Below are 13,463 nucleotides of genomic sequence, written 5' to 3'. Positions count from 1 at the left end.
TCGTATACCTTCATTTTGTCCCATTGATAAAGTCCACTGGTCAGTAACTTTCTTCCAAATTGACCTTCTTTATCCTCATTCGCTCTGAGAAATGTGAATCCAGAGCAAATGTGAGAGTGTGAAATGATGCCATGATGAGAATGGTATACTCAGGGTTATGGGCAGTGTTGGGCAGTGTTTACTCCCCACCAGAAGTGACTGTACTTTTTAGGTATCTTTACTTTACTCCACTATTTATTTTTCTGCCGACTTTTTACTTAGTCGGCTCCTTACATTTTAACTCAATTATCTGTACTTTCTACTCCTTACATTTTTAAAATAGGCTCGTTACTCTTACGTTACGGTTCGTTCTTTGTGTGACTGTCCTGTGGAGCGGTAAATGTTTTCTGTGTGTAAATACATTGTATATGTCATCTCTGTACAGAACGGAAAAATATACATTTAACTGTGAAGGAATAATTCAGAAAACGTGTTGTTCCATGTTAAATGCATTGTTGCTGTTTTGTTTGGTCTGATGTTTTTAGATGATGTTCATGTGTTAAGTGTTTCATGAGAGCTACAGGGCTAATGACGCTGTGCGCTTTTTACCATGCTATGCATTCTGTTATCATTTTAAGGATTTTGATTTCAGAGCTTAACTGTGTGGTACTGTTTGTTTCATTTTATTATATTAGCAGGAGGGTAACCACTGCAGTTATTTGTGCACAGAAAATATCACTCGTGAAACGTTAAAGAGGAAAAATTGTATACGGTTATTTTCTAGTCATAAAATTTCTTTAACACTGCTCACTACTCAGAAAGTAGTCGAGAAATAAAGACCCCTAAATATAATGTTGTGTCCGGTGTCATTCAACTTCACCCGCCTACACATTTTGTTACCAGGAGTGGGGTCTCTATAATTTGGGGATTTGATTAGACTAGATCTGGAAGTGCACAAATAATTAGCGGTAACGTGCAGTCCCGGTGAAAGTCGTAACCAAGACGGGTGAGGCCTGCCAGGAGCTGCGGTGAAGGACCAGTGACTAGACGGCTGAGATCCAGAGTCCCCTGAGGACGCTGAGGGAGAAGGTCGCTCCGATCATATGTTTATGTGCCAAGAGAGCGTCAGATCCAACCCTTTAGTGGGGTGCAGCCAAAGATGGAAGCTCTGTTGATGAGTTTATTGATGAGTTAGACCGTGTAATTAAGACCAGAGGCCAGAGTCCTGAAGACGTGGTTGATTTTATTCTATCTTTTTTAAGAGGGTCTGCATTAGAGGAGGTCAGACTCTGCACAAATGGAGAATTGAAAGAGCCTAGTGAGTTGTTCACTTTGTTACAAGAGGCTTACACAGAGAGACGTAGCGTAGCTCAACTGTTACACACATTTTTTGGTCGGCAACAAAGGGAGGAGGAGGACAAGAGTACTCGCATGCACTCTCCCAAATTCTACGATTAGCCCTGAAACAGAGGCCAGATGCTGTGTCAAATGCCAAGATAGCCGTCAGAGATCAATTCATTGGAGGGTGTGCAAGATTCCTCTCTTAGAAGAGAGTTACGTAAAATGGTTAGGGAGAAGCCCCAGTCATTTCTGCTAGAGGTACGTGAAGAGGCCAATTGCCTGGTCCCTTGAAGACAAGCCCTGTAACACCAAGGTTGCTAAGAGTAGACCGGTAGTGTGTGACAGTATCAGGGGGAGGGCCAGCGCTCTGGTAATTTACCAGAAAAGAATACTACTTTAGAGGACATCGTTAAGGTCGTCTCAGAGCAGAGCAGAGCTATAGGTGAGCTGACTATTGCATTGAAAGAGGGTCTCGCTCTCAAGGAGAAGTACAAAAAAGACCTGGCTGGTGTTAGGATATTCCTTATCCACCCGAGTTGGTTGATAGAAGAATCCACTGCAGGAAATTAGTTAAAAAGTTTAACATTTATTTAGAAGAGAAAAAGTTGTACATGAGCAATTCTCCGCAGATATATCTGGAGACAATGAAATACATCGAAATGCATCGCAAGCAAATCCCTTCCAAAGTCCGCCTGCCTTCTGACACTGACCTGTTTTAATCCCTCTGGTGCCCTTGAACGTTGGTTCAACCCAGTTCATCCTTCTGTAACAAACGCCTTCCCCGAACAATGAGTGTCTGGTACTCTCTCCTGCAGCCTTCGGCCTTGCCCTGAAAATGGGTTCAAACTGGCTCTCCCTTCGGTCGCAGGTGTGTTATCTCAGATAATATTTTATCTTCATTTTTCCTGTGCTCTCTCTTCCACCATTCACATTGTCTGCCTTATAAGGACCGATCCGGTCACACCATCTGTCCTACAAGCGGACATCTATTCTACAAGCTAAAAAGTAAATACAAGAAGACACACACAGAGAACCCCACATCTCACAATTTCCCCCTTTTGATCTCTTACAGAGATCACCCTAACTAATGGAGTAAGTCTGCCGGGTCGACCTCCTCCTCTAAGTCCTCTCCGCCCTTCAATACTGATGGAGGAGGGCCTCCCCCCGGACCTTTAAACCTCTTACCTTACACCACGCCCTGTCTTTTCGTGTCTGACTTTGAGAAGGGACCCCCAAGTGTTGGTTCTGTCGCTTACTGTGGCTCGCTTCCTTTCCACTAGATTACACAAACAACTCACAGAAAGATATACCCAAAAACAACCCAAGCTATATAGTATCAACACTGTAATAACACTCAAACAAACAAGGTGGAACCTGTGACAGCTAAGTATATAAGAGCTAATGCAATAACAACCGTTACCCCCCCCATAGCAATTATGGAAATATTAAGCGTGCTCAACATTCTCTATTTCAACTAAACTAACTGCGGAGAATTGAGAAAGATAGAACAGAGGAGAGGAGAGGATAGCATTGTGCATTTCTTCGTCGCTGGTCTTCTTCTTTCGTTGTAGACAGTCAACACAGAACACCATGCACTGGGTGTCTGTCGGTCACTGCCCGCCGAGAGCACGTCCGGGCACTATCCAGTGCCCAGTTCCGTCTCTTTCTGCTGCGTTGTCAGGATGTCCTGAAGAGTGCGACCCGGTTCGTCCGCGGGGGCGCACTGGCTCCAGTGGTACCAGGTGTCCCCTTTCCCTCTCAGCCTCACAGCGTGTGAGGTTCTCTCCTCCACCTGGTATGGTCCTGTCCACCGTGGCTCCGACCACTTCCTCTTAATGACCCTCAGGAGGACCCAGGCTGTTGTGTGGGGATCAGGGGTGTTCTGCCCTCCGGTTCTGTCTCGCACCTGGACTGCAAAATCTGAAACGAGAGCTCGTAGTTCGTTATAATGACTTGCATACTCACCTGTTGGTGTCTCCGGGTCAGGCTGGAGCTTCAAGCCTGCGCTTGGTCCGGGAAACTGTCTTCCAGTGGTCAGCTCGTATGGGGTGAAACCTGTACCCTGATTGACTGAGCTTCTGATGGCCATTAATGCAAGTGGGAGGGCTTGAACCCAGGTTAAATTTGTCTGTGCACAGATTTTAGCCAATTTTTGTTTTAAGTTTTGGTTCATGCGTTCTACTTTCCCTTGGGATTGGGGGTGATATACTGTACCAAAAGCATGTTTCAGACCCAACATTCTCTCCACTTCTTGTAGGTCATGATTTTTGAAGTGTGTGCCGTTGTCAGACCTGACTTTCTCAGGGAACCCATGTCTTGGTATGTAATGGTTTATCAAACATTTGATAACTGATTTACTGTTCTCTTTTTTTGTGGGCCACGCCTCTGGCCAGCCGGTCAAGGCGTCCACGCATACCAGGAGATACCTTTTACCTTCGCATCGGGTGATCATGTCAGTGTAGTCGATGACTATTTCCCGTCCCGGGACCAATGTCAACGGAAACACCCCCATCTCCGGCTTCACCGTCGGTTTTGGGTTAAACGTGATGCATATTTTACAGGTCTTAACATATTCACGTGTCATGTCTGCCAAAAACGGATGCCACCAGTGACAAAGATTCCTATTCATCTGTTTGTGTCCCACATGTGCCATCCCGTGTGCCTCCTGCAAACACCTGTTTCTGATTTCAGGTGGTAGCACTGGACGACCGTCCGGGGACCTCCAGAGGCCTCCAGCCTCCGTAGCCCCTCTTTGTTTCCACACCGTTTTCTCCTGTGGAGACGCCCCCTTTTGGGCTTCTGCAATTTGCTCCTCATTAAGTTGTGGCCCCAACTGTCCCTCTTCTTCTGCACTTACCATTTGGAGCCCCATTTGGTAACCTGCAGCCTGTTTTGCAGCTTGATCTGCTGCCTGGTTTCCCTTTGCCACCGTGCTGTTGGACTGCTCGTGTCCTTTACACTTTATAATGGCCACTGTGCTTGGTAGAGCCAAGGCTGCCGCCAAGTCTTTCATTTCTGGTTCGTGTTTAATCGGTTTTCCTCCAGCCGTCAGAAAACCTGCTCTTAACCACTGCCCCAGCTCCACGTGAGCTGCTCCTACCGCATAAGCCGAGTCAGTATAGATGTTTACTGCCTTCCCTTCTGCCAGCTGTAGCGCTCTTATCAGCGCGAGTACCTCCGCTCTCTGTGCTGACTGTTGACCCTGAATTCTTCCCGCTTCCAGAACCTCTGTTCCTGCCCCATTACTTCTGACTACCGCGTATCCGGACTGCAACCCATGTTGTGGATGTCTGAAGCAGCTGCCATCAGTGAACAATTGCCAATCAAAGTGTGTCAGTGGTGTGCTTTTTAAGTCGGTTCGTGCTTTTGCTTCCAGCTCCACCTTGTACTCACATTGGTGTGGTTTCCCCTCTCTCATGTGATCAGCCATGTTGATGCCTTCATGTGTGAAGGTGAGGTTGGGAGCTTCTAACAGCTTGCTCAGCCTTCTTTGTCTTAGTGACGTCATCGTGAAAGTTTGTGAGTTTACATAAGCTACTATGCTGTGTGTTGTTAGCACGTGTAGTGGGTGGCCCATGACTATGTGTGCTGTTTTCATTAATAGCTTTGCAACCCCTGCTGCGTGTTGTGTGCATTCATGGTGTCGTTTTTCCATGTTGTCCATCATGGCACTGATATACAGAAGCACCTTCCTTTTACCCTCCCCCTTTTTCTGAAACAAAACCCCATTTACTACCCCTGTTGTTTCAGAAACGTCCAGGTAAAACGGCGCGCTGTAATCTGGAACTGCAAGGTCTGCGGCCTGCGCCAGCTCTGTTTTTAGTGTAATAAATGCCTCCTCCGCCCCTTGGTCCCAATCGAGTTCAGCAGTGAGGTTCCTCATCCCCTTCTCGTTTACCTTTGCACGTAGAATCTGAGTGAGATTTGAATAACGCGGAATGAATTGTCTGCTGAACCCCGTGAGTCCTAGGAAGGAAAGCATTTCCTTTACATTCTGTGGACGCGAATGGTGGAAAATACTGGACCTGTGCGCGGCTGAGAGCCCTGAGCCGCTTCCTGACAGCACTCTCCCCAGAAACGAAACCTGCCGCCTGGCGACCTGCAACTTTGACTTACTGACCTTGAAACCGGTCGTGGCCAACCAGCGTAAGATGGTGTCTGTTGCTTCCACACAGGATTCAGCTGAAGTGGATGCGAGGAGGATATCGTCGACGTATTGGATCAGCGTCGTGCCCTCTGGGAGCGGACAACCTGTCAATGCTTGTTTTAACACTTGATTGAAAATACCAGGTGAAAGAGCAAATCCTTGCGGTAGCCGAGTATAACGTAGTTGCTTGTTCCCATATGTGAATGAGAATACATCCCGCAAGTTTTCCTGTAGTGGTATGCAAAAGATCGCGTTTGCCAAATCAATGCACGTGAACCATTGTTGTTGTGGTGTTAGACTAGTCAACGCAGTGTATGGGTTCGGGACGGGTACCGTTGTCGTTACCAGCATGTCGTTTATCTTTCTGAGATCATGTGCCATGCGATATTTACCAGTTGCTTCCTTTTCTACCGGGAGAATGGGTGTGTTCCAGGCGGACTGAGAGGGCTCCAGTACTCCCGACTTAATGAGTCCCTCTATAGTGTCCCTGATCCCCTCTGCCGCGGCTGGCTTGTGAGGGTATTGGGACTGCCAAATGGGGGGTCGCTTTTGAATTTCAAACGTTACTGGTTTATATGTGTTACAAAAACCTACGTCAGTCGGGCCTTCGGACCAGAGGTAGTCTGGAAGTTTCTCAAGAAGGATAGCTGTGTGGGGATGGTCGGTCTTCTCCCTTCCGTGGTCTCTGGACACCTGTTCGTGCGTTAAAATGACAGTGTTAGTCGCTTTCCCTGAAATTCTGTACATCTTAGCGGAAGGAGAAAAACAAACATCAGGCAGTTGAGTGCACACCCAGTCATCTAGCAGCACTGCTCGTTTAGTCATTGGACCCAAGTCTTTAGCCTGATGTTTGGGATGCAGAGCCAGCGATACATGTGGCACCGCCTCTTGGCTCATTAAATACCATTTCAATTGATCAGGAGAGAGGACAACAGCTGCGGCTACCCCTTCTGGGCCCACATAGAGGTTTTGGGACGTCACCTCCCACTCAGTGCTCTCTAAGTGCCCCATAAATTCATCCCAGTAGCAATCATCCCCTTGTCTATCATAGAACAATGTTACATGAGGCGGGTCAGGAGGAGAAACACACGGATCAAGAAGAGTTATCCAAGGCTTCCACTTTTGGTAAAGAGCCATCACCCCTGGGATGTCAGGACACTCAGGCTTTAGGAGGCCCCAGTAGATGTCTGCGCACTGTTGTTGTTGCAGTGGCTGCATCACCCACTGGCCATTAGTCTGTCCATTGTCATTGCAATGCAACACAGTTCCATCCAGCAATGTGACACTCAGTCCGTCCGGGCCGCACAAGATTGAAGCCCCTGTTTTGATGAGAAGATCCCTTCCCATAAGATTCACTGGAACTTGAGGTGAGACAACAAAAGAGTGAGTCAATGTCTGATTTCCCACTTTCACCGGTAGGGGGACTGTTATAGGCAGTTTCTGTGACACCCCGGAGAATCCCATAACGCTGACACTGTCTTTGGACATAGCAGACGAGCCCGCTGCTTGTATGGTGGAGTATGTGGCCCCAGTGTCAACGAGAAACGGAAGTTGTTGTTGCAGTACCGTGAGTGACAGCATGGGGTCTGCCCTGCCCCTGCTGTCGGAGTCTCCCATCGGGGTGTGTCACTGAGAGGCATCCGCCTCATGGCCCCAGTCCTCCAGTGCAGGGTATTGTCCCCTAGGTGGCGCAGCATGTGGATTGGGGGCCCAAGCCCCCGGAGACGGGACACCCCTGCCCCTCCCCTGTCTCTTCTTTTTGCTAGGACACTCCATGCGCCAGTGCCCCTCCATACCACAGTTGAAACAAGCGTCTCTCCCTTGGTAGCCGCCTCTTTCTCCTCCCCCACCGTATGATCCTCTCCGACCAGCGCCACCCCTGTAATTACTTCTGTAACCTCCCCGATAACCGCCCCCTCGGTTTGGGCCCCACCCCTGGGCTGTCCCATACGACGTCTCCTCCCATGGTGGGAGTGGATACAAATCTGGGGCGTTACCTTCAGCTGGGGCAGCCTGGACTGTCATCTGTCGCTCGTCTTTCCCTTTCTGCTTCTTGTCGCTCACTTCCTGTTTGACCTTAGTGAGCTGAAGCCTAAGAAGCTGAGCCTGTAATTCTTTTAGCTGCTTCTCTTCCCCTGTCGCTTCCTCAGTCGCGTCCTGTAAATGGTGCAGTAAATGTCTTTCCCACACAGCAGATTCACTTCCTGGCAAGTCTGGATTAGTGATCATTTTAGCTTTTACCCCCTCTGGTACTCCCTCCAGCACCGCCTGTCTGAACCATTCTCTCTGTATGCCCTCCGTTCCCGGATGATGGCTAGTGCTTTTTACCCAGGTCTCTTTACATTCGTCCAAATACGCGCGCGGGGTTTTCTTCGCGTCCCATGGTAATTTTGGTATTTTAGTCGACATTAGAAGTGGCCATTTCTCGCGCATTGCGTCCCCGATCTCCGTCGCGAAATACAAAAATCTGTCGTCATCGGCTTGTCGGGTCACCCCCGCTCTGTTTTCCACGTCCGCTAAATCATGTGCGGTCATGCATCTGGCTGCTACAGCCCTAAAGTCGCCGAGCGCCAGCGTGTGTCCGTTAGTAAGCGTATCGAGTTGTTTTAGCCACTTATCTCCCCCTTCAGATGGTGCAGGCATTTGCGCGACTAGAGCAGACACGTCTCCCAGCGACCACGGCTTGTATTTATTAACACCTCGAGAAGACATGAATAACGGATACATTTTTCCCGGTTCCCCGTGAATCTCTGGGTCGCTGTTATCCCCGCATTCCCCGTTTTGCTCCTCCTGAGCCGAGGCAGAGCCTTTTTTTCCTCTCTCCCCCATGTCTGGTGATTCCCCGTATCTCAATTGTGTTTTCACCCGCTCATTCGCCCCGGCTAAATACTTTCCCTTATCCGCCTTATTTCTCCGCTGCACTTCTGAGCTGTCCCTTCTCCCCGGAGTGCGTGAGTCCGTCCATTCTTTAAACCCCCCCCGATTTTGACGCGCTTCGAAAGGCCGGCTTTCCCCCGTTACCTCGTTGCCCCGACAACCCCGCAGTGGTACACTTTCTTCAACTTCCAACTCTCCCCCCGTTATATTTAATACAGGATACAACCCAGCAGGTGCAGAAGCCGAATTCACACCGTTTATTTCAACATCGTATGCCGGTGGTCTTTCCTCATTACACCGTTCCTGGTTATTTCTCCCCACGGCTTTACTTTTTATCCAGTACGAAAACAATGCGGACCTCATGTCCTCCACATCCTCCATCTCTTTACGAAGTTTTCCTTTTTTCAACACACTCGCCTTCTCGCGTTTCGACTCAAGCTCCTTCTTTTCTTCTCTACAATCTCTCTCCTTCTCCCACAAAATCTGCGCCAGTGACAGCCTGTCTGCCAAACTAACGCCTTTCTTTTCTAACAACTTTCTCACCGCGCGTTCCGTGCGCTCCACAGCCTCATGCTTCTTTTTCCCGGTGGTCTCTCCACCCACCGCCACCAACAACAGCCTCAGCTGGTCGTTTATTATTTTCCATCGATACCCCGGCGCTGGCCCCCAGCCGCCGTCAACAGTTTCCCGATCATATTCATCTTCCATTCCAACCACAGTTCCCAGTTATAATCGCTTTAACCCGCTCGGACAGCTGTTCACCTCAGTGTGACACAGTAAATGTTCTCCGCAGCTCCAGCAAGCTTCCCCGTTTGTTCTGAGAACTTATGTTATACTTCCAGAATTCTTTTATTGTAACGAAGGTTTATTTTAACCCTTCGAAATCAATGCATTATAACGGAAGTTTATCTTAACCTTCCGAGAATCAATGTATTACAACGAAAGTTTATGTTAACCTCTCGGTCATCAATGTATTACACCGAAAGTTTATGTTAACCTCTCGGTCATCAATGTATTACACCGAAAGTTTATATTAACCTCTCGGACCGTCTATGTTCTCAGTTTCCCCTCTTTTTTTTTTTCTTTTTTTTTTCACTCTCCTGCTTGCTTGCACCCACACACACACACACACACACACGAGCTGCTCAGAGACTGCAGCCCAGGATTTAAGGAGCTTTTACTCCTAGGGACTCCAACCCTGGGATTCGGGGGTCCTCAAATCCCCAGGACTCCAACCTAGCTACTTCAGCCCTCGTCAGGGTCTGATGGGGTTGCCAAACCAAAGACCAGTTTTCGGGGGTCCTCAAATCCCCAGGACACTCACCTAGCGACTTCAGCCCTCGTCAGGGTCTGATGGGGTTGCCAAACCAAAGACCAGTTTTCGGGGGTCCTCAAATCCCCAGGACACTCACCTAGCGACTTCAGCCCTCGTCAGGAACTGATGGGGTTGCCAAACCAAAGACTAGGATTCAAAATCCTTTTATTTGTGTCAGATCATTGATCCCTTGGTACTCGCCGGTACCCACCAAACCCAATAGGATCCCTGATCCTTTAATTTGTGTCGGATAGAAGATCCCTTGGTACTCGCCGGTACCTACTAAACCCAATAGTACTCGCCGGTACTATTGTTGCGCACTTTTACCGGTTTCCTTAATATTAACTTTAGCGAATTGCTCATGTATCAATTTGGTTCCTTCACCACCAATCCACAGCGTACTCCTTATTTTAGATTAATCAATATGCAGAATTAGTAACAGGTTTCTGCTTACCTTGTTTTGAGGCCGGCCTGGGAGTACGCAGTGTTCAGCAGGTGAAAGCTCTTGGACCGAATTCCCCCTGCAGGAAAACTCCTATCCCGGACGAGCCCCCAAAATTGTTAGGATATTCCTTATCCACCCGAGTTGGTTGATAGAAGAATCCACTGCAGGAAATTAGTTAAAAAGTTTAACATTTATTTAGAAGAGAAAAAGTTGTACATGAGCAATTCTCCGCAGATATATCTGGAGACAATGAAATACATCGAAATGCATCGCAAGCAAATCCCTTCCAAAGTCCGCCTGCCTTCTGACACTGACCTGTTTTAATCCCTCTGGTGCCCTTGAACGTTGGTTCAACCCAGTTCATCCTTCTGTAACAAACGCCTTCCCCGAACAATGAGTGTCTGGTACTCTCTCCTGCAGCCTTCGGCCTTGCCCTGAAAATGGGTTCAAACTGGCTCTCCCTTCGGTCGCAGGTGTGTTATCTCAGATAATATTTTATCTTCATTTTTCCTGTGCTCTCTCTTCCACCATTCACATTGTCTGCCTTATAAGGACCGATCCGGTCACACCATCTGTCCTACAAGCGGACATCTATTCTACAAGCTAAAAAGTAAATACAAGAAGACACACACAGAGAACCCCACATCTCACACTGGGAAGCCCAGACTAAGGCCCCAGTTTACAGAAGATGGGAAGCCCATTTGCTTCAAATGTAAAGGGGAGGGACATATCTCAAAGGAGTGTACACGGCGCAAACCAGAAAGCCATTCCACTACTACCAATGCATCTATTCAGGAAACCTAGCCACCTCGGATGCCTAGAGCCAGGCAATCCGAGGTGAGACTACAGGCTCTAAGACTATTGACAGTGTGTTGAAAATGACCAGACCGAGGTGCATTTCCAGCGAATCGCAGCAGACCAAGAAGAAGTGACGGTTGTCCAGAAAGACAACTCAGAAGAGGGCAATGACGTTCAGTCAATCCTGGAGCGGCTGCACATAGGTGGTACAGAGCAGGAGCAGGCTAAGCTAGCTGCACTACTAGCTCAGTATGCAGATGTGTTTGCTTTCCAAGATGAGGACCTAGGTTACACAGACCGGGTTAAACATGAGATCCATCTGGTAGATGACATTCCTGTAGCACAGCCATAGCGCCGAATATCCCCTACACAGTATGGCGAGGTCAGAGAACACATCACTAAGCTTCTAAAGAAGGGTGTTATTTACGAAAGTGAGAGTGCATGTGCTTCACCGGTGGTTTTGGTCAGAAAATCTGACAGTAGTCTACGGCTATGTGTTGATTACAGGACATTAAACTCAAAGACCCGACGTGACGCTTTTCCTCTGCCTCGCATCGACAAATATTTTTTAATGCCCTGCATGGTGCAAAATTATTTTCGACTATTGACCTTGCTAGCGGATACCATCAGGTTGCAGTGCATGATGATGACATGATGCGTTTACAACACCCTTTGGGTTGTACGAGTATTCTCGATTGCCTTTCGGAGTGTGTAATGGGCCAGCGACATTTCAGAGACTGATGCAGGTAACTATGAGTGACTTAGTTCTGCAAATCATGCTTGTGTATTTAGATGATATTTTGGTGTAGTCATTTGAAGACCATCTAGTGAGGCTTGAGAGGGTCCTGCTGAGGCTGAAGGAGACCGGGCTCAAAGTCAAGGTAAAGAAGTGTCACTTTTTGCAGTCAGAAGTACGCTTCCTTGTTCACTAGATATCAGCCGATGGCATTGGGACTAATCCGGAGAAGATAGCTGCAGTGCAACAGTGGAAAGTCCCCAACACTGTAAAAGACTTAAGATCATTCTTAGGCTTCTGTAGTTATTATAGGAGGTTATAGCAGGGTTCTCTATATTGGCAGGCCCACTACAGAACGTGGTTAATGTGTGCCTCAGAAGCAACAGTCCCACCAGGTCTAAACAGCTCTTTGGGAGTTTATGGACTGCAGAGTGTCAGGAGGTTTTTGAGCTGTTGAAAGAGAGACTCACCAGTGCCCCTTTGTTAGGTCATGCAGATTTCTCTCTCCCTTTCACTGTTGAGACAGACGCCAGTAGTTTGGGATTGGGTGCTATCCTATCCTCCTAAAACCCAAGCTCTTATTTGATGTGCATTTTTAATTTCTATTCTAATTGCTATATGGGATTATTGGGACCTGATTAGTATACAAACTAAGCATCATCATTTGACATGATGTAGTTTTTGAGAAAAATGATGTCCACATACGTGTACACTCGGTCCAAATTCCCATAAAACCCAAAAGTCATCATTGTGAAATAAAGTGTTCTACTCTTTATTTACCAACCTGAACACAGCTGTTTTTTCTTGACAGCTTTTGCATTCATTCAAAACACATATAAACATATTTTTGAACATGTTTTGAACAAACAGAGCAAAGACAAAACTAGAAAAAATATTTGGCCCCTTCAGCAGTCACATCAACACTACGGCTCGTTTGAAGTACTGCAAACAGTTGCAGGAAGAAATCTTATTTCTGTGACAAGGTATAAATATATACTGTTGGGGGAGAATTGGTCGAACTGCAAATTGTGAGCAATTCCAGGTGTGACCTTTTGTGACCTAGCTTAGTGCCTGAGGACGCCCTGAGACCCACAGATGTTTTTGACTGATCCGTATCTTGTTTGTTACCTGTCTTGGGGGGGGGGGGCGGGGGCAAAGTAACAGGGGTCTTCTTGAAGGGTATAAAACAGACGTCCCCCCTCTCTCTTTGTCAGATCTTGCTGCTCCTCCGAGGGAGGAGGAACAATCTTTCCCTTTTCAGCTGAATTGTAGTCATTTGACTTCTGTCTGTACATACGGCTTGTGTTGATGATTTCTGTATTCTTTATCATTTTCTATATTCTAGTTAGTAATAAATACTTAATCATAAAGCGAGTTCAAGATACTTTTGATTTCTCACAAGGCTTCAATTCACAAATTTCCACCACATATAGTATACATGTCACTGTTCCATCTAAAACTGTCCATTTCAATTTCTGGAACTATTACTATTTCAAACTAGGAATGCCCCTTTTCTGTATAATCATGTTCACACCTATGTGTGAAAGCAGTGTAACAGTTGCAATCCCTTTGCAAGCACAGAAATACCTTGCATGTCCCACACTGCACTTGTGATTTCCTGGAGCAGCCTGCCGTTCTGCAGCGGGCTACATTCTTCAGGTTGACCACCTCTGGAAAATGTGCATTGGCCCTTCTGCAGATTGAGATATGGGGCACCTCCTTCACTTGACCTTTTTTCCCTTGTTCTGAAAGGTCTGCATCGTCTTCTGGTACACCATTGTCACGCTGGGCCAAGAAGGCCTTAGCCACTTCCATGTGGAACTCA

General features: G+C 47.4%; 1 protein-coding gene across 2 annotated transcripts; it reads right to left on the bottom strand.

Annotated features, from left to right (window-relative positions):
- Window positions 1-3,165: 3,165 nt before the first annotated feature.
- On the bottom strand, window positions 3,166-9,077 carry LOC134103968 (uncharacterized). 2 transcript variants are annotated; one of them, XR_009941571.1, is made up of 3 exons: window positions 6,558-9,077; window positions 6,062-6,160; window positions 3,166-3,240 (listed from the first exon to the last, which is right to left on the bottom strand). XR_009941571.1 is itself a non-coding variant. In XM_062557253.1 (3 exons), the coding sequence occupies exons 1-2, from the start codon at window positions 9,050-9,052 to the stop codon at window positions 6,102-6,104; spliced, it is 1,647 nt and encodes a 548-aa protein (XP_062413237.1). In that variant the 5' UTR covers window positions 9,053-9,076; the 3' UTR covers window positions 3,166-3,240; window positions 6,062-6,101. The 2 variants fall into 2 exon arrangements, 1 of the variants encoding a protein (XP_062413237.1); XM_062557253.1 differs by having other exon boundaries at window positions 7,465-9,076.
- Between the last annotated feature and the right edge of the window lie 4,386 nt (window positions 9,078-13,463).

Source organism: Pungitius pungitius, chromosome 14 (genome assembly GCF_949316345.1).
Source record: "Pungitius pungitius chromosome 14, fPunPun2.1, whole genome shotgun sequence".
Lineage (NCBI taxonomy): Eukaryota > Metazoa > Chordata > Actinopteri > Perciformes > Gasterosteidae > Pungitius > Pungitius pungitius.
This window is presented reverse-complemented; position numbering and strand designations above follow the sequence as displayed.

What these genes read in the sequence shown, in the direction of transcription:
- LOC134103968 (XM_062557253.1), bottom strand. Translation starts at nt 9,052, where the DNA reads ATGGAAGATGAATATGATCGGGAAACTGTTGACGGCGGCTGGGGGCCA. An exon ending in CCAGGCTGCCCCAGCTGAAG is followed by an intron (nt 6,161 to 7,464) that starts GTAACGCCCCAG and finishes ACGCACGAACAG; the next exon opens with GTGTCCAGAGACCACGGAAG.